Source organism: Geospiza fortis, unplaced genomic scaffold (assembly GCF_000277835.1).
Source record: "Geospiza fortis unplaced genomic scaffold, GeoFor_1.0 scaffold452, whole genome shotgun sequence".
Taxonomy (NCBI): domain Eukaryota; kingdom Metazoa; phylum Chordata; class Aves; order Passeriformes; family Thraupidae; genus Geospiza; species Geospiza fortis.
Genome location: NW_005054369.1, coordinates 143,681 through 164,395, shown reverse-complemented (window position 1 = coordinate 164,395; position 20,715 = coordinate 143,681). Strand labels below are relative to the sequence as shown.

The window sequence follows — 20,715 nt, the reverse complement described above, 5'->3', positions numbered from 1 at the left end:
GAATTTATTTATCCTGTCATGTCCCCAGACACTTAATTCTAAAGCCTGTCTTCAAACATTTCTTCTTAACCAGCATTTTGATTAAATCATGGTTATAAAACCTTAAATAGCCCAGTATAACTAACTCTGTAAACATACTGTGGCTTAGTGGCTGAGCCATGCTGGGTACCCTGAGTGATGTTTGGACCCCAAGGCTAAACCAGAGCAGCAGATAGCAGTGATAAGTACTTCCTGCAGGGTGTGGAGTGGTTAGTGGGATTTATACAGATTTCCAGTCATGTCCACTCCCAAGTATGGAGCTGTTTTTAACCAAAGACCAGGGCTGAGTGTTACCCTCCATTCCTGTTGTGTGGAGTCATGATTTTGTTATTGTTTTTTCTGCACTTGTGGAGGTTGGGGAAAAGAGGGAATCCAGGTTTAATTTTGCTTTTATTCTTTTTGTTTTGAAACAGTAAATCTTAGCTCAGCAGGGTGACGTGCATGACAGCAAGGCACAACTCTTCTAATGCAGTAAAGCAGGGGTATTGATTAGGTGACACACCTCAGGATATCTCTCTCTGAAATTATTGCAACTCCTGCCTGGCAGTGAGCCAGGTCTCAAGAAAACAGAGCTGATGTGAAAGGAAAACATAAATCTTTTCATCAGCCATCTTGAGAGCAAGTGTCCTCCTGAGGAGCTCTGAAGTGCTGCTGTAGGACACTCCCAAGAGCCACTGCAGCCTTTTCTGTTTGCAAAAGCTCTTGGTTGGTGCTCTGCTGAGCTGGCCAGATTGAGAGGCATTGCCCAAGGCAGAGGGAGAGCAGGGGCAGCCCAGAGCAGAGCTGTGCATTCCTGTGCTCCAGATATCCCACCACTTCTGTTTGTATTTCACCCGTTCCTCTGCCCTTAGGGATCCATTTACTGAGCTGGAATAATAAGAGAGCTGCTCTTCTCATGCTATTGCCATCATGCATGAGCTGTGAGAAGGGAGTGTTCTTGTTATTTCAGCCCAATAAAGGGGCTCGCTGAGACTTCAATAAAGAAAATGGTGAAGGTGATGTTTGTTCACCTACCCTTTGCCTCACAAGAAGTTTTTGCCTTACAGGCAGTTGTACTTAGAACCAGTATCCCATTTCCAAGGTTGGATGGATGATAAAAGTAGGAAGCTTGGCCCATGTTGTTTCTGCCACCCCAGCATTGCTGGTGCTGAGTTAGAGGACTGATGGGATGCAGAAATCGTGCACTGTTGGCTGGTCCTGTGCTCCTGAAGGCATTGCTGGAGCAGGTTTTTCCTGGCAGTTCCCCATGGCTAACCCAGTGAGGAGCAGAGGCTTCATTTTACCCATGTGGGATAATAGACTCTCAGCTGGGGCGAGAAAAGAGCAGTGAGGAGCAGAGGCTTCATTTTACCCACGTGGGATAATAGATCTCAGCAGTTTGCTGGGGCAAGAAAAGAGCGAGAAAAAATACTGTTGTATAGCTTTTTGTAGTGTGTCTATGCACATATTGAAATAAAACATACAATGTCAAGAGTTATCCAAAACTGAGGAGGGAAAAAATATATTAAAGTTGAAAATAAATAAAATATCCTGCTGGGATTCAAAGTGAGGTGTTTCTTACCATGCCCTCACTGCCACCTTGTATCAACCCTAATAGAGCTGCTTGAACACAGGAATAACACCCAGAGCAGTCACAGAGTCCCCTCAGTGTCAGGATAATGCTGACATGAAGGAAACATCTCCCAGGAGGTAATAGGTTTAGTTTCCGTATCAAAACTGTCTTAAAAACAAACAGTCAAACCCTGATTGTTTTGTTGTTTTTTTTTTTTTAATTTTCATAATTGCATTTTTATAATCTTGTGGTCTAAATAATTATACACACCCTAGACATCCTGCTCACAATTATATTAATATCTTTACTATTAAAAACAGTTGCACTGGTTCAGACTGGATGCCAGCTTTTATCTCTGGTGAGACAATATAATTTAAGAGAAGCCACACAATAAAAATGTTCATTTGCAGTATTTCTGATGAAACTGCTATACCTGGACCTGGGCACATGTAAAGACGAATACATCACAAAATGCTTGGCACAACCTGGGTCACCACCCAGCTTTCAGCCTTAGCAAAAATAAAAAATTTAAGCAGACCAGGAGACTTTCTAAGACACTTCTTAGGACCATTTTTCAGCTTGGAAGCAAAGCAGCAGCTGAGAGGATGGATTGCAATAATTAAGAAAATCATATTTCACAGGCTTGTAGTGAATGTGTGGCTTTCCCACCTGGTCATTTAGGTTAAAATCTATAAAGGACATTTAGTGGTGTTGAGGCTCTTCCACTTTTGCTGCAGTTTATTTCAGTGAGCTGTTTTTTTTCTTCTTTTTTGTTTCCAGTGCATCCATCGAGACTTGGCCGCAAGAAATGTTTTGGTAACGGAAAACAATGTCATGAAAATAGCAGACTTTGGTTTAGCCAGAGACATCAACAATATAGATTATTATAAAAAGACTACTAATGTAAGTGGATGGTTTTCTAATCTCTGGAAACAAGTGTTTCTTTCAGTGATTCATTTCAGAGCTATGGTTGTAAAGTTAATGGGCTTCTTGTACAGCAGACTCACTTTTCATCCCAGACAAAAAAGCAGGGATCAAGGACATGAGCATTTCTGTCTCCTCTTACAGGGATAGTTGGTTAAAAAGATAAGCAAAGAGGCTGCATATTGGAGGATTAGAAATGCTGAAATACAATAACTTTTTATTGTGTCCCCGACTCCAGTCAGTTGTAATAATTGGAAATATTCATGCTGATCCCAGCTGGTTTAGCACCCAGCCTAGGATCTTGCAATACAAACAATGCCAGCAACAACCACAATAAAAATCCTCTTTACTTGTGGTGATGTCACATTCAGCCTTCAGCCTGTGCTTGTACTTAGCTTGTTACAGGTTGTGATGGTGATCTCAAAGTGGAGCTAGAGATAGAGAAAGTTTATTTTACTCCCCATACTGTCACTGTTTTGCTGCTTAGCCTGCACCAAATCAGAAATATAAAACATTTGAGTTGTAGCATTGATACCTGGTTTGAACTCCTGACACCTCCTCAGGAGATCTCTTAAGGTCCTGCTGAGCTGCGCTTGGGTTTTGATGGGAACTCTCCAGAACTCGTTGAGTTCTACAGATTTTATTTGTATAAATATGGCTTCTTATTAACAATCATGTTAAGTGGCTTATTTATGAAAATCACTAAGTGATTAGTGGCATTTTAATGGTAACTTCTGCCTACTTCCAGAAGCCAGAACCACCATGTACAGCAGTGTTGGAGGGGATTGAACCTTCTTCATTTCAGACCCAGTGCAATTCTCAGCTCTGTGTGTGCAAAGCAACAGGCAGCTCTGACTGTGAGCTTTGGGACAGGAAAACAAAATTCTTGGGTTTAGTAATCAATTTATTTTTGCAGGCTGGCTTGTTTTTCAGAAGTTTATTAATTGTGGGGTTTTTTATCTTTAAAGAGCCATAGCAGAATGATACTTTTGATTTTGATCTTCTTATCCTACCATTCTCCTAGCAAGCAGTCTGGGAAATTTTTGGGAACTCTTAATTGCTTTTCATTTTATAGTCAATGCCTGTATCCATGTTTATAACACTCTCTGTACTTTAGCCCATCATTCTGTTCTCTCACTGAAAATGTTCAAGGTAAATTATGTGCTGGTTGCTTTAGCAGACAGCTCTTAGAGAAATCATCCTGCAAATTGCTGCCATTTTAATTCCTCTTCCTCTCCCAACTCACAGGGACGGCTTCCAGTAAAGTGGATGGCTCCAGAAGCTCTGTTTGACAGAGTTTACACACATCAAAGTGATGTGTAAGTGGCCTGATTTCGATGGGGTTTTGGGGATGGGAAAGGGAGGGCTTGTTTTGCTTTGTGTTTGTTAAAATTTGGGGTATTTCATATATGTTTTGCTGTTTTCCTTTACCTTTAAGAGTTTTCATTCTGTTTCACATATTAATAGATGGAACAGGACTTGCCCTTAGAAAGTGAGGATTTTATGGTAGACTGCTAACCAGTGCTCTGTTACTAATCTGCCCAGCTTCAAAGCACATGAAAGGTGGAAAATGCTAACCTCCTTCTGTCACTGCGGAAGTTTCCCCCCTTGAACTTATTTACGGATGTGCAGCTACAAAGAGTCTATCTAATTTGCTTGCCTTTTGACATGCTCTGGACTTCCTTCAGGTTTAAAAAAAATAAAAGGAGAGAGAGAAAAGAACGACAAAAAAAGAGAAAGTTCCTCAAGACTTCTTATAAAAATCGGTGCTGAGATTCAGTGCAATAAAACGTAGGCTGGGTACGCTGGAAAAGTTTTCTCTGATTTTCAGAAGTGGAGTTGCTTCCCAGCAGTACTTCACATGTAATAGGAAATCATTGGACTCTGACACTTCAAAACTCTTTTTAATGTGTGCACAGAGCCACTGGCTGATGCAACTGCTCAGGGTTTATTCTGCTTCCTATTACAGTTCTGTGTGCTTGAAGTAGACATTTATTTCTTATGCAATACAGATGAAGATTCTGTTTTTTATTTCTCCAAGAAAAGCTATTAACTGTAAAGGGCTGGATGCTTCCCAGCAGAGGAGCAAAAGGTTATGCAAGTCAGTGCAGGGTTAAAAAGGAAAAAGGCAGGATGGAGAAAATAAGTATCTCCTCTTCCTTTAACCTGGGTGCAGTTTCCAAGCTGCTCTCTCCTTAAGAAAATCATTTGCTGAGGCGTTTCCTGCAATCTCTACATCATTTACAAAGGAAACTATATACACAGGTTAAGGGTGAATCAAACTGGTGTTTTAAAATAACATCTTGGCAAAATATTTAAGTGAATGTGAAGTAAACCGCTTCACTGGCTCGGATCTGAGAGTCAGCCTGAGCTCCTCAGCAGCCAGGGAACACGAGGATTTCAGTGCTGGGGCTTGGAGACTCTTGGACCCATGGTGGCTTTGAAGATGGCTAAAGATAATATTATTGTAAGTTTGTGAAAACAGTTTACTAAAATATGGCGCTGCAGAGGAGCTGGGGGGCCAGTGCAGGCTCTGTGCTGGTGCTCACCTGGCACAGCTGCCTGCCACAGAGCCCCAGCTTGCCAGCCAGGCAGGACGAGGCAGGAAAACTGGCTGAAAAATTATCCCCCTTCATTTCCTAGCAGAAGTTAGCAACAAAAGAGAAAAAAAAAAAAAAAGAAAGGCAGGGTGACGCAAAATATTTTTGTTTTGAACAGTCTGCTTTTTCCAAAATATCCTGCCACATAATTGCACCCCAGCTGGGCTGAAGATGCAGTGCTGGGCAGTACAGAGCACACCAGACAGAGGAAAAGAGGGTATTTGGGAACATGCTGGGGTCAGTCCCTGTCCTAATTGCTGTCCTTCCATCTGGTGCACTTCCCAGATCCCTGTCCTGCTCTGGGCGGGCAGACCTGGTTTAAACACCTCTAGGAGGGATGGATTCCCTGTTTCCAGGCAGGTTTACTAATGCAGTTTTCTCTTTGATTTGCAGTTGGTCATTTGGTGTGTTAATGTGGGAGATCTTCACCTTAGGAGGGTCACCCTACCCAGGAATCCCAGTGGAGGAACTTTTTAAGCTGCTTAAAGAAGGGCACCGGATGGATAAACCTGCCAACTGCACCAACGAGCTGTAAGGAGCCTGGTTTGCTGTGCCAGGGGTGAAGGGCACAGCTGTGCTGAGTTCATGTGTTCAGGGCTACCCCCAGAAGAATCAAACACTTTCAGAACTCTAAAATTCAGGATATTTGTGAGGGTATAGATGTGTAAGGAAAAGGTATGGGAAGGATTTCAGGAAATGTTTGGCAGAGCATGCTTCTTTGCACACCCTGCTGTGATCCTATTGCAGAAAGAAGAAATCATCTGCAAGCCAGGCTCTGTCAGTTTTTTTATACCCAAATTTATTTGATTTTAATGTTACTAACATGGAAATTCATAAATGTTGCACATACCACTAATCAAAGGTGAGGTACACCAGGCTGCATTTATACGTAACAAAATACATCTGAGAACTCCTGTGTTAACACAGCATTATCTCCTGGTGTTGTGGGGAGTGTGATTTCAGATCTTCCAATACAGACCTTAACTATATTTAAATTTTTTTTGCATTTTAATTTCTTCACAAAGATTGCAATCCCTGACACGTAAAAAATATTGTCATTTAATACCTTTGAAGTTGCTGGGCCACAGAATTGGGCCCACAAAAAGGTAATTTAGACACTGAGCAAGGGAGAGACAGGAGTAGGAAAACCCTCTGAGAAAGGGAGTGTTGGTCAGGATTTCAGTGGGGTTTTCAGTGTTCCATGAGCAGAGCTGTGTGTGCTCACTGCTTTCCTTGGGAAGGGCAGCCCTGACTGTGCACGGAAAGGTTTGTGAGGAGGATGTGTGATTTTAATTAAGCCAAGCAAATGTGTGTTTCTTCCAGCTATATGATGATGAGAGATTGCTGGCATGCTGTGCCTTCTCACAGACCCACTTTCAAACAGTTGGTGGAGGACTTGGATCGGATTCTCACTCTCACAACTAATGAGGTAGGTAAATTGTCTCCCCCCCCACAAGCTGCTGATCAGGAAAAATGGTTCAGGGGACAGATGGAATTTATTCAATTATGAAATCTTGCTCAAGTTCACTCCTTATTCTGTTTGTCATTGTCCTCTGAGGTTACACGCAGCTAAGCTGTGTATCCTATGAAATTCTGGCTCTCCTGCCATTATGCCTGGAATTATGTAACTAAAAAGAAACACATCTTTGAGGAGTTTTTGTTTGTTTCTCGCTGCATCTCTGGATGTTTTTGGTGTCGAGGGGCGGCACGTGAGGGATGTGGAGTTCCTTGTGGTTCTCATTTGCTGGCTCAGTTTGATTCCCAGCCATGCTATGTAGGTCAGGAGAGGAGAAACTGTCAATGGCAGATTTCAGATGATGTGTCTGAGAGTGAATTAGGTTCACTGCAATAGCTCTCTGTGGAGGGAATGAGGACCCACGGGGGATGTGCAAACAGCCATCCAATTATCCAAAGGTCCTGCCTAGCACTGCTTCAGGTTGGGCTATGTGAATGCAGGAAGGCTTTATTTGAAGAGCTTTCTTTCAGAGGTCTGAGATATTATTAGTTTTAGCAAGGAACACACTGATTAGGGTATTCACACAGGAATCAGTGCTCTTATCACTGAACCACGTGCACCTTTGAGGAAAGTCACAAGTGATGGAAATGTTGATTCTTTTGGTGGAGATTTCTTTTGAGAGACAACACTTGGTGTCCCAGAAATATTCTACAAACTCCTATTATTTCTGAGAAATGAAATGTTTAATGGGAGCAAAAAAAGAACAAAGCAGTTACACAGGAAAGTTGCAACAGCTGGATTTGACCATTTCAAAACAAGATTTTGGTATTCGTTATTGCTTCTTTGTCAAAAAAAAAAAAGATTTGAATCACTCTATGTGGCTCTTCAACATTATGTTCTAATTTTTTTGAATTGTTAGAGAAATAAAAAATGGATTGTGGAGCAGCTTTGGGAAAGCCTTTTCACAATGGAGATGACAGGAGAACCTGAGTAAAGAGGTGGCGTTTTTTATGATCATCATTTGCCCAGTAGAGCTGGTTGAAAAAGATTCTTTGGCTTCAGTAGCAGCGGTAAATTTATCTGGGTTCTGTTTTTAAGGCTTTCTCTAAAAAGTGGCACCTTCAGGGTGAGATACGAAGGAATATGCTCTCTCCCTGGAGCCATGGATGTAGCCTTGTGTCCTGTTACCATTTTCACCTCATCCAGCACTCCCTGCATCTTTTCCTGCCTACTTCATACATGATTTCACAAGACCAGTTGGAGGTGGGCTGGCTGCCACTGCAGAGTGCTGGGTGGCTTGGACTGGATACGTGTTTGCAAATTCAAGAGGGAGGTTCTGGGCTGCAATTCCAAGCCTGGGAAAGGATATTGCTTTCTTTCTTGCGTGTGTTTAACCGTCGAGCCTTCCCAACCCCGTACTGCTCATAGACCTGGAATGATCTCAAAGTTAACCTGAAAAGGCCTTTAGGGTTATGTAAATTACTTTAGACTAGAATCATAGGAAAAAACGTCTGGAAAAAGCTTAGGAACACATCCAGTCCATCTGATGGGCCTATGGCAGGGCCCACTATACGTTTGTCATTCCTGACAGATGTTTATGTAACTTGTCCTCACACATCTCCACTGCTGTATTTCGGCATCGCCTCTGGACAGCCTGTTGCTTTGTTTTCCTAATCTCTAATCTTTCAACATCAGATATTGCTTTTGTCCTATTTACCCTGGACATCGAAAGCAAATCATTCCACTTGTCTTTGCAGTGCGTTTCATGTTCCCGAGCGCTTGTCGTCATCTCGGTGTCTCCTGAGAGCTCCAACGTGTCCCATTTTCCTCCACAGCTTTGGAGATCTCTGATTCTGTGTAAACTGTGTGGTTTTCCTGAAGTGCAGGTCCTCACTTCTGCTTGTCCTCTGCCTTTCCCCCCAGAATAACCCTGGCTCAGTCTGGTTTACCCAACAACTTGTTTTGCTGGGGCAGCCAATAATTTCTTCTGCTTTTGTGCAAGTAATGATTTCTGCTTAAATAGTCACACCTCACTCTTTTCCATGTTGAATCATCGCTTGTTGGGTTTTTATGTGTTTTCTTGCTGGGTTATTTTCCCCAAAAGACTCTCATTCCCATGTTTCTGTGGTCCACATGAGCAGAAGTCCCCAGGAGTCAGCCTCATGGCTGTGGTGCTTTGTTCTTGTGCCCCTTGGTGTGACTCTGGCTATTGACACTGGATAAGGACCCTATCCTCAATACTGAATTCATATCTGAGTTACATCAAGTCTTCTGATATGATGAGCCGTGTCTGATAGCCCCGGGAAAGTCCTGGTTCTTCAAAGACTGGGATCCTTTCTTCTTCTGTCTATTTAGAAAATGTCTGATTATTTCTGCTCACATAGGGCTGATTTTCTAATCCACAAATATGTAAAAGGATTCCCCTTGTGGATTTTTCAAGAGCCTGGGCAGCCACATAGCCAGTAATCAATAGATCCAAACTCCCTCCTTTTGGTCTCTATTAAATTTTCCAGCATTTTAAAACATACCACACCCTCCTTTTAAAATGGTGACCATTTTTAAACTCTAAGATGGTAATGACTGAACCTCTGACTTAAAAAAGGAATGTTAGCCAAAGGACTAAATTACCCCAAACCTAAGCACAGCAGCATAAAATACTGACTGAGGTGGAAGACTCATCTCGTCAGTACGATCATGACTTGTGGTTTAGCAAATGAAGAGATTGCATTTAAATGAATGCAGCTGCCTTTAGAAGTTGAAAGAGAAGGAACATTTCAAGGGGAAAAATAACTTTATTCTCTTGCCAAAACTGTTGTTTCTAGCAAAAGAGCCTTAACCCAAAACTTGGATTCAGCAGATGATATTTCCTTTTTTAATGACTGCTTCGGTCATGGCTACTCTGGGACACACAAGACACAAATATATGGTGTCAAAAACCCAAATCGTGTGAATTTGATTTTGTTTTTCCTTCAGATCTTTTTTGCACGTATGCCACTGCATGTTGAAACACAAATTTAATATCACAGAATATAAAACAGAGATTCAAAGTGACCAAAGGCATACAAAGTTGGAAGCGTCTTTCCCTCTCCAAATCACTACCATGTGCTAAAGAAAAATGGTTCTCTTTAGGATGAGATTTCATTTTTATCATTGCGAGTGAAAAGCCCTCTTTTGATGTGGTTGCCATGTTTATTCCCACTGACACAGCTAATGCTGGTGATGTTGGACTTCAGAAAATACCGTGTTATTGGCTTGTTTTTTCTTCCCCTAGTCGAGCTCCTTGTTTTATGAGGTATTTAGGCAACAAGGCAGTTTTGAACGCAGCTGATTCACAGTGAGTGAGCGTCATTCTCAAACCGCTCTCTTCCAGAATCCGCGCAGCGGTGACATTTTATTGTGAGCTCTCTTCACCGACTAAAAACTGGTTTTATTCCTCTTGCCACAGGAGTATCTGGACCTCAGTGGACCTCTGGAACAGTATTCACCCAGCTACCCCGACACGAGGAGCTCGTGTTCCTCGGGGGACGACTCCGTGTTCTCCCCCGACCCGATGCCTTACGAACCTTGTCTCCCCAAGTACCAGCACATGAATGGGAGTGTGAAAACATGAAAAGAGGAGCAAAGAGGCAAGAGCATCAAGCTACCTACCGTATGCAAAGCTAAAGCTTTCCTCCAGGACCTTCATGTTTCTGCTTGTACATAGGAAATGCGGAAAAAAAAGAAAAAGAAAAGAGAGACGAAAAAAGGAAAAAAATATTTGGAGGAAAGCGGTCAGAACCAACATAAAGATTCTCATCACTTGCAGCTTTCAGATGTTCCCAAGAAAGAAGAATGTTTATGAGCTGTGTCTAGATACCCATTGCTATCACTTTTCTGGCTTCCTGTGAGCTGCAACAGACTTTGTTTGTACAATGGACCGGTTGGACTTGAGGCAAACTCTGGGTCTGCCTTTCTTGTTTATTTTGTAATATTTGGAGAAAATATATGTTGGCACACACTTACAGAGCACAAATGCAGTATATAGGTGCTGGATGTATGTAAATATATTCAAAAATATGTATAAATATATATTATATATATTTACAATGAATTATTTTTTGTATTGATTTAAAAAATGGATGTCCCAATCCACCTAGCAAATTAGTCTCTTTTTTAACAGCTATTTGCTAAATGCTGTTCTTACACAGAATTTCTTAATTTTCACCATCCAAAGGTGGAAAATACTTTGCTTTCAGGGAAAATGGTATATCATTAATTTATTAACTAATTGGTAATGTACAAAACAGTTAATCGTTTATAGGGTTGTTGTGTTTTTGTAATTTAAATGGCATTTCTATGCAGGCAGCACAGAGGACTAGTAGATATATTGCTCAGACTTTACTAGTTTTCAGATCTTTAAGAAAAGAAATATTTACAGTATATAACTAATTTGGAGAAATTAAACTTTTGATTTATTTGTGTTTAAAAACTGCAGTGTCAGATGATTATTCTTATCACAACCAAATCCTTTAACAAGAAAGTCTTTTTCCTTTAAGGTCCAAAAAGCAGAGTTGTTCCACTCCAAAAAAAAAAAAAAAAAGAAAGAAAATAAAGGACATTTTGAAGAAGGTTCTTAAAGTAAGGAGAGACATGAATTGATCTATAGCCACAGCACAACAGACTGCTCTAAAAGGAGCTGAGCTTCTACCCTGAGTTGCACATGCATCAAATTATCTACAATTCTCTTGCCTCAGTTGGATAATAGGTTCCAGACCTTTTGGCCTGGATCTTTTGCCTTTATCCCTCTATTGTAACTTAAGTTAAAAAGAGAGAAGTTGTTTATAATGACAGCTTGCCATAGGAATATCAGCATCTTTTTAGGGGATTAATTCATGCTGACTCCAGTATTTCCTTCTGAACCATTCCATAACAGTAGGTGTAGCACTGGCCTCTGCTAGAATATCACTGTTGTTTGCATCTTTTTTACAGAATCTTGTATTTTTACTTTCAGAACATTCACATTGATATGGCCATGGAATATGAATGCAAATTTCACTGTTTAATGTGGTGGTGTGTTTGTTTTGTTTTTGGGTTTTTTTTAAATAATTTTTTAATTGGGTAAAATAAGTATTAAAATCTGTTAACTTTTGTACTGACAATAAAATGTTTCTACAGATATTAATGTTAAAATTACAAAATAAATGTCATGCAGCTTATTTTTCCTAATCCTTTGTGTCATACAAAATGGTTTCCTGAACATCAAGCGATGGAACACGTCCAGAAAAGCTTCCTTTAGACCTTATCATAGATCCTATATTACAAAGCAATCCTTTCAGGAATAATGCTTTTGCCTCTGTAAAATGTCTACTCATGAATAGCATGGGTTATTTGAGTAAACATATGTACAGTCTTTGATGGAAAATGGCTTGAGGTGTTCATAATGTAGACCCAAAGTATGTTCTCTTTTTATTTAGGTTGTATCCTTTAATTAGTGAGGTTTCTGATTCATTCAGGGGAGGCTGGAGGACCATTTGCATGGGAAATTTAAAAAAAAATCATAACAGATGGAAATGGGGAAGGTTGGCATCATGGGAAGAGTCTAAAAGTTTTCTGTTTTTTTTTTTCCTTTTTTTTTTTTTATTAATCTTGGAGGAAGAAGGAAGACACCCCAAAACAGCCTGTGCTTGAGGCAGAACTTTATGGTCACATTTTGCTGCAGGTTAGCCTGGAGAGGGATGTCGGATGTGCTCTTCACCACGTGCTCTGGAAGTGCTCCAGACACCAAACTGTTCTTTGCTTCCTTTCTGCCTCTTTCTACTCTGACTCAAAACCCCATGCCAACCCTAAGGAACTTCCTAAAAAAGTTCCTGTAAAAAAACTGGTGGTTTTCAATTAAGAATTATCTGATTGGAAGATTCCCACTGACTTCAGTGGAAACCATAATTCCCTTTCCCCACAACCTCTATTCCAATCAGCAGCAGTGGTGGCTACTGTGACAGAAGCCACAATGGTTGTAATGACACATGTCTGCTTTTAAGATTTTTTTCAAGGCTCTCAGAGGATCTTGAATCTTGCTCTGCTTGTATTGAAATGAATTTAAGTGCATCTCTACTACTTTGGTACCTTTTTAAAATAGCAGGATGAAAACGTGCAGAAATGTGGTGGAAAGGTGCTGTTAATTAATGTAAATTTCTTTCTTGCCCTGATTTTGTTTTAAACAGGTGATTTGGTTTTTCTATGTTGATATTTTAGCTCTCAGAGTTAGGTTTGCACCTTGGAGGTATTCCACAGTTCCACAAATGTTATCTGAAGTCTATTATGCCATTTTCCTAATTTTATACTGTAATTCCTGGATTAAGTTTTTATTCTTTCCTGCTATCTGAAGACTTTCTTCTCCTCTGCCTGCTGACTGATTTCCTTCTGTGGAAACCCTGGCTCTAGGGCAGGGCACAGAAGCCTCAGTTTTGGGGGGAGAAGCAGAAAATCCTCTCTGTGTGGAGTTGCAAGAGGAAAGTAGGCACCAGAAAATAAAATCTGGCGCTGAAATTTGTTCAAAGGGGAAATGCTGCCTTTGGATGGTTCATGAGGAGAAGGCTTGAGGATTTGGGATTGCTATCTCACCTGAAAGTAAAGTTGCCATTGATGGGAGCAGTGATGGAGAGTGCATTTTGTCAGGAAGTGGATTTACAGTGATGTGGATAATGAGAGGTGTGTTTTGTGTGTAATCAGTTCCCTTCAGCATCTCCTTCGTTTTTGTCTCTCCTTTAGGTATTGATTTGAATCAACTCTGTGTAATATATGGGAAAATCATGTAGAAATGAGGTTTGTTCCAGCTCAAATCCATAAACAAGTTGATACTGCCTGTTTTGGAGGGTTTCCACTTTTTAACTGTAATTTAGCAAGTAGCAGGGGTGATATATATATCAGACAAGACTGCAATTTTTGGCTATAATGCACCAAACAGCACAGGCTGTATGCATCGGATAAGAATATATCTTGTTCTTTTTTCTGTTGATGTTATACCATCCAATATCTGGTTCGTTTTGACTTTACAAAAGAGTTCAGCTGGGCTATGAGTTTCAAATTTATCTGAAGACAAATAAATTGACTGTTTTTTTTTTCTGGAAGCAAGATGAGCAAAGCTGTGTGCACATTGTAGCAATTTTCATGTCTAGCCCTTGAGAAAAAAGCACCACAGAACCCTGAGGTTTAGAGAGCATCATTTTAGTGAAAGGTTCAATGATCTCAAAATGATAAATTAAACCAGGAGAAGGTTAATACCAGTGATGAGTTTTAGAGATTTTTCTGTAGTCCAGGGAATTTTAAATGTATGTCTGTTTAGGAAAAGCAAAATATTGTCAGAAGACAAGTCCTAGGAACTTCAATATGTTTTAGTTTTATTTAAATTTTTTTAAGTGGCCAAACATACTTGAGGAAAAAAAAAAGTAAATAGTTGCTACTCATAAAAAAATCCCCCCAGCCGTAGAAAGGGGAAAAAGATCCAACCAACACCTGTTTTTGAAAGGCCATCTGTCCATTCCATAATCAGGAAGTTCTGTACTTGCATAATTTGATCTAATAATTAGAAAAAATTCATTGATTTTTCCACAGTAAATGTAATAAGGTTGTTGGGATGAAGCATAAGGTGCCTCCAACAGTTTGTTCTTGGAAAGACTGCCTGTGAAAATGTCTGCACTCCTGAGCTTTTGTTGCCACGAGTCCTGAATGTTACAAGCAGCTTAAATGCAACAGATTTTGTGGAGCAAGTCTCCTTTTTTATCCCCTTTTATTAGATTTACCTGTTAACCTTTTCTGTAGGGCTCCTAGAGGAGAGAGGAGATGGAGACAATGCTGAGAGAACAAGGGGAAGAGGTACCAGTTACTTCAGGGTATTTCTATCTGAATTTAAGAAGCAATTTCTTCACCTTGGGACCACTTGGACACTGGGATGAACTGCCTGGAGAAGCTGTGGAGTCTTCCTGGCTGTAGATATTCAGGAGCTTGGCTTGCCAGGGCCGTGGATAACCTCATCTAAGGCCCTGCTTTCAACACAAGGTTGGCCAAGATGATCTCCGGGGTCCTTTCCAGCTGAAACTTTGTGATTTTGCAAATCTGTGCTGTTGGCCAAAGGTAACCCAGATCTGCAGCAGAGTCCTGGAAAGCTGTGCTGGCACATGTGGAGGCTGTCAGTGGGATGTATTGTTCAGTGAATTAAATTTAGAGATGCATTTAACAAGAGAGATCCCCCTCTATTAAGGATGTTAAATGTCAGGTCCTGGCTCGTTTGTGATTATCACAGCTGGCCAAACATGTTGAGATTGAATTCCTGTGCAGTGTTTTGTCAGAAGCTTTCTAGAGCAAGAGTGCCCTGCAGAAGATGGAGTATTTTGACTTTCATCAAAATGATAAAGAGTCAGAAGGAAATGAAGCCATTTTATGTTGCAGCTATTTAAAAGTAGACAATGGCATAAAATGTCAAAGTAGGAAATGGAGTATTCAGATTTTGTCAAACCAGAACAGACTAGCTCTAAGTGGCATCCAGTTACCACAAATAATTTTGCTTTTCAAATGTTTTATTTCCAGTTCAGGCTGAAGATGAGGTTTCCTTGAAGAATACACTTTGAAGGAACAAAGATTTCCATATTGCTCAGACTATCAACCAATATTTTGATGGTTTTTTTCCTGATTCTCCAGCATTTGTCCCCTGGAACCAGAGGCTGTGAGTGAGGCCAGGGGCCAGGATGGTTTTTGGGATGGTTTGTGAGGGTCCCATTTCCCTTGGCCAGAACCAGGTTGTTTTCCTTGCAATAGTGAATTACTGGGAAAGCTTTTCCAAAGTCCTCATTTCCAGGGAGGACTAATAATTCTCTGTGGTAGGGGAGCAGCTCATCTCTTCTGCTGGGTCATCTCAGAATTGTCTGAGAGGGTGGAGAAAGAGGTCAGCAAACAGGAGCCCTGGTGTCCCTGCTGGAAATCCATGGCCCATTGTGCTGAAACCAATGGGAAATACAATTTATGAGGGGGGGAAAAAAATACTCCCCCAAAACTGTTTTAAAGACATCTGAGAGAAGGTAACCAAGGTGCGATATTTCCTCTAGATGTGTTTCCCTGGCACAGCTATAATTTATTTTAGGGTTTCTCAGCAGCATGCAGGACTTCTTATTCCAAAAGTTTCTTGGCACAGAGATGCACAAATTGCCTGCTGAATACCAAATTCAGTAAGTGGAGGATCTGCCATGGGAATGGGGCTTTGGGTGTCCAGAGGGCTGGCCAGAGCAGGTGTGACACTGCTGGGAAAATTGGGGTTCATCTCCTTACATGGTCCCAGAGTTTCAAGGGTCATGTGCCAAATCCTGGGTGCCAAAAGCACTTGAGAATAGTTTTCCATCACCACAAAACCTCCTGGGGAAACCCTGGCCTGCAGTGACAAAGCTGAAGCTTTTTCTTTCATGAATACTCCCCACTCTTACCAATTTTCTTGAATCTATTTCAGTTATTTTCACTAAGTTTTTTAAAAAAAGTATTTGCATTTTTCAGGTCAGAGAATTGAGAAAAAAACCCCAAAGATTTGGGATTCTGCTGGGAATTGTAAGTAGTAAAAATTTGCCTATATATTTTTTCAAATTGATATTTTCTCTCTCCTTTGAAATTTCCAAGACTTGTTCCCTGACAGCTGTTATAACAAATGGTGGGGCTTCTTCAGCTGATGTAATCCAAGACTTCAGTCATGTCAGTGGAGTTGTAATATTTATTTATCAACTGGTCAATGAAACATAATCTGTTGATTTGTTCTTTAGAGTTAAGTAGCCCTTTTGTCGTATTTTTTTACTAAAAATACTATATTTATTTCTAATTATGTGTGCACACTAGGTCTGTACAAGAAATTCTGTAAAGACATTTAAAAACCTGTTTGCAGGTTTTTAAATCAGGAGACTAATGCTATATAAATGATCAGTAATCACATAATAGACATAATGATGACAGGGTTCTGAGAGGGTCAATAAAAATGTTACTAACCAGATAAAAATGTTAAAATTGTAAAAAAGGAAAAATGTTATTTTTTTGAGTTAAATGTAGTGGGGTGTTTGGGGTTTTTTTCCTCTTTGCTTGTCTTCATTTGACTTTTTGGTTCAGTAGTTTAAAAACCACACATCCTCAACACCCATATTTTGTATTTGAGACTGAGATTTCTTGTAAAAAAAAGAAAAAATTGCATTTGTATTGAGATTTCTTTGTAACCTGACTAGACAGCCACTGCCCCATTAATCGACTCCCTCTGTTTGACACAGAGCAGATTTATGGCTCTGGCTTGATGAAACCAAAAGGCAATTAAACACAATCAATCAGCTGGGCTGAAGCTTCCAGATTCTGCTCACAAAATCCTTTTCAGACGTCACTAGAGCTGGGGCTTTGAGAGGCCTGGAGTGAAAACAAAGCCAATATGCTCGTTTTTCTAGGTTTTTTCCAGGTTTTTCCAGGTTTGTCCTGGGTGTTTCCAGCCTCTCAAAATATACCCTCAAAGGTTCTAAATGGATTTTTTTTAAAAAAAGAGCCAAGGGGAAGAGAAGCTCGTAGGGGTTTACTTTCAGTCCTGGGGTAGAAGTGGGGGTAAAAGCAGCATCAGATGACAGAGTGGTAAGTCGCTAAATCCGCGTGGTTTCTGCAGTCTCGGTGTCTGCTTTTGCTCTGAGAGGCACAGCAGACATGAACAGCATGCTCCTTTTCAGGGGGAACATTCCCACTTCATTAATTAACAACAAAGATTCCATGCAAACATGACACCGCTGCCTGCTGGATTTGTAAACCCTTTCTTAATCAGCTCTGGAGTTCTTGATTTCCACTGTGCTGCTATGTACAGCCTTGGTCCACCAGCTGACTTCCAGGAAACCACCATCGACCAGAAGCAGCTTAATTTCACTCGTTCATTTATTTATTTGTTCTTTGTAGCAATCCTTTTTCTTCAAAGCAGCTGTGATATACGGGAAATGAAACAAAAAAAGGTAAATTTTTATTCTCCCATCCATTGTATGTCTTTTGGGGAGAAATGCTTGGTATTCCTTGAGCTTGCACACATTGACAAATGTCAGTGTTTTTGTTATATCTGTTACCACTACAAACATAGGTAAATTACTATATGCTCTTCATATAATATGAAAAGAGAAAGACACTCAAGTATTGGTGCCTGTGCTCCTATGGAATTCACGTATTAGGTTGATTCTTGCAAAAAAGAAAAGAATATGTTTCTATACACACTTGGGAAGCTGCAATGTCCCAGGAACTTCTTCACCCAGTGGAGAAAATCCTGACAGTTTTCTGAGAATGGGGGAAAAAAAGGGAATCAACTTCCACAGCAATAAGCAAACAATTTTAAAAAAAGAAGAGGATTTTGTCCTTCTACTTGATCCATATGTTAGGTCACTTCATAAATCTTTTGGTGTTTCTGGAACCTACTTCTATGTTTGATAGTCAACAAAGGCCAGTTCCCATTTTTGTATATTTATTTTTCCTTACAAATTCATCTTTATCTGAGCTATTTCTCTTCTGATTCTGCTGTGGAGCCAGTGTTCCAACTCACCATTAAAAAAGGAACAAGGATCTCTCTCAGCAGAGTCCGAGGACATTTGCTGCCATTAAAATTGGCCTTTTGCTAGGAACCATATGATTGAGCTTCTTATGCTTTCAGGGTAAAGTGGTGGAGAAGTTGTCTCCACCTCTAAATCCCCACTTTATGCTGTTCCTAGAGAGGTGAGGAGGGTGCAATGCTTGACTTCAAGCACACTGAATAAACCAGCAGCATTCTCCTGGAGATGGAATGGCTGCAGAATCCAGACTGTGATGTTTTCCCCATAACTGATAGAGAAGCGTTGGATTGTCTGGAATCCTGCAGTGACCCTGTGAGATGGTGAGTGTTCTCCTTGTGCCAGGTGGTTTGATGGTTGAGATCCAATCCTGGTCCAGAGTCTTGGACCACGGAGTCCAACAGGAGCTGCTGCGTCTGGTGCTCCATGCCCAGAGCAGTTTGCTGTCTCTGAAGGGCTCCTGGGAGGCTTTGGAGAAAGGCCCTGCAACTCCAAATCCAACTCCTTGACAGGATCATTGCTTGTAAGATTTTTCTTCTCTCTCTGAACACTTTCTCTGCTTCTTGTTGCAGAACCACCCAGCAGAGCTTCTCTGCCTGCAGCAGCAGCACCAGGGGAAGAAGCAGCTCATGGGGAGAAATCTGCTCTCCCTCATTTGTTTTTTCGCCTGAAAAAAGGGAGCCCCATCCTTGTTAAACCTCCCCAAGACAGGTGTGCCAGATCCACATCAGCAGTATGGCTTCAGCAGCAAGCAGCTCCCATCCTGGTGTTACTGGTTCCTTCTTTACCTCCTAAACAATGCATCTCACTTTTATTTTAGAACAAAAAACCTCACTTCCAGGTTCTCTGCAAGATGATCTTCTAAAGACAGCTACTGCATTGACCATATAACCTGGACATTGCACGCTCTCAGCTGGATCTTGGGTTTGTTTTAAATTTTCCAATTGTTAATTTTATAATGTGTCCCTCAGGTCCCTTATTAATGGACAGCTTATGGAGGAGGTCTGGGTTACTGTTTACTACAGCCCTCAATACTTTGGCATCCCTTGAGTCAAATTGAGCTCTCAGGCCTCTGCTTGCCAAGTTAAATCCTTTTAGCATTTTTATAATCTCCAAAAACACGTTTCTTCATCTCTCAGACTCGGTCTCTGCAGTTCAGTAAGCATTTGTTGTTTGAAATCAGATCATGATGAAATAGTTTAATAGTCGGTCTGTGAAAATATTTTGTTTAAAAAACACTCAGAACTTAATTGGAATGAAAATACCAGCAGCTGGATTGTAGTTTGAAGTCAAAAGTCTGAGAAGGAGCTGGAACAGCAGGATTCAGAGAGACACTTCTAATTCTTCCCCTTCCTACAGGAACATTCCAAGGCTGCTCTGCTTTGGCAGGCAATGAAAAGAACCCACTTGTGTTCAGCCTTCCCTGACCAATATCATCTACTGCTGGCACATCTGTCCCTGAGCTTTGCAGATAGGGTACAGAAACCTCCTGGTTTTCTTTTTTTTCCAATTTTTTGACGGGTTCTGATGAGCTCCATGTACTACCACAACATCCTTGTCATTTCTGGCATGTCTGAGCAAGGACTTGCTCTAGAAGAGAAATTTGGTTTCTTCTCAGGTCCCCTAATTAGACTTAAAAGAATATGTGGTAAAACAAGATTTTGGGTAAGTTGTTCAATGGATGAGGAGTTACTCCTTCAATGTCATTTGTGAACTTGCTGGACAGTTTTTGTTGTGTTTATTTATACTTGGTTGGAGGTGTTGCTAAGTTTTAAATAGTTGGAGACCTTGGATATGCACAGTAGTGTCCCTGCAACAAGTTCATTGGCAAAATGCTGGAAGTTTTCAGACCAAATCTCTGTCCAGTTTCCACTAGATAAAATTCCTTCCATCAAAGGAGTTAATTGATAAGGGTGGAATTAAGTGCCTGGAGTAATTGCCTTCCTGGGGTAGAAGTAATCTCCATACACAGCCCAGCAGCTTCTTGTTTGTAATCAGAAAAGACTGGCTCTTCAATTTGTGGGGGTTTTTTTAGATAAAGATGAAAATGGATGTATAAAAATGTAGTTTTGATATTGAGGATCTAAGAGGTACATGCAGAATACTCCTAAATTAATGCAAACTTACTGGAGCTGCCTTTAGAGAAACTATTCTCATTGGATGTTTACTCCCAAATTGCACATATGACCAGCAGGATATCTGGATGCCTAAAACCATTTTTTTAAAGTTACAGATATAGTAATACAAACTTGGCACAGAATGCAGTGAGAATGTCAGCAACCTCAGAAATCTGAAAGGATCCAGTGGATGAAGCACCCTCCTCTGCCAGCAGCAATAAAGGAACTGCAGTGAGGACTTTTGGGGGTTTAAAGAGGCATCCAAAGTCATTTAGCCATGTCTGCAACCACCACAGTATTGACAGGCTTTTTGATATGTGGTGGTTTTTTTTGGTTGGGATTTTTTATAGCCTGGCATGCAAACTGAGATCAGGGGACATAAATAACAAAGTGTGGTTGCCAGACTCACTGGTTAAGGATATAAACCAGACTCCCAACTCAAAGGTGTTGTCCTTAGTTTATCTCCTGC

The 20,715-nt window shown here is 40.7% G+C and overlaps 1 protein-coding gene across 9 annotated transcripts in view; it reads left to right on the top strand.

Moving 5' to 3' along the window:
- The window catches only part of FGFR2 (fibroblast growth factor receptor 2), a 75,141-nt gene extending 63,365 nt beyond the window's left edge, over window positions 1-11,776 (top strand). For 8 of the 9 annotated variants that reach the window (XM_031059871.1, XM_031059868.1, XM_031059872.1 and 5 more), the window contains 5 exons: window positions 2,372-2,494; window positions 3,764-3,834; window positions 5,509-5,646; window positions 6,439-6,544; window positions 10,017-11,776. In XM_031059871.1, coding sequence (XP_030915731.1) covers window positions 2,372-2,494; window positions 3,764-3,834; window positions 5,509-5,646; window positions 6,439-6,544; window positions 10,017-10,181 — 603 coding nt within the window. In that variant the 3' untranslated portion in view covers window positions 10,182-11,776. The remainder of the gene's footprint in view (window positions 1-2,371; window positions 2,495-3,763; window positions 3,835-5,508; window positions 5,647-6,438; window positions 6,545-10,016) is intronic. The other variant, XM_031059869.1, reaches the window with a different exon arrangement.
- Window positions 11,777-20,715: the final 8,939 nt, after the last annotated feature.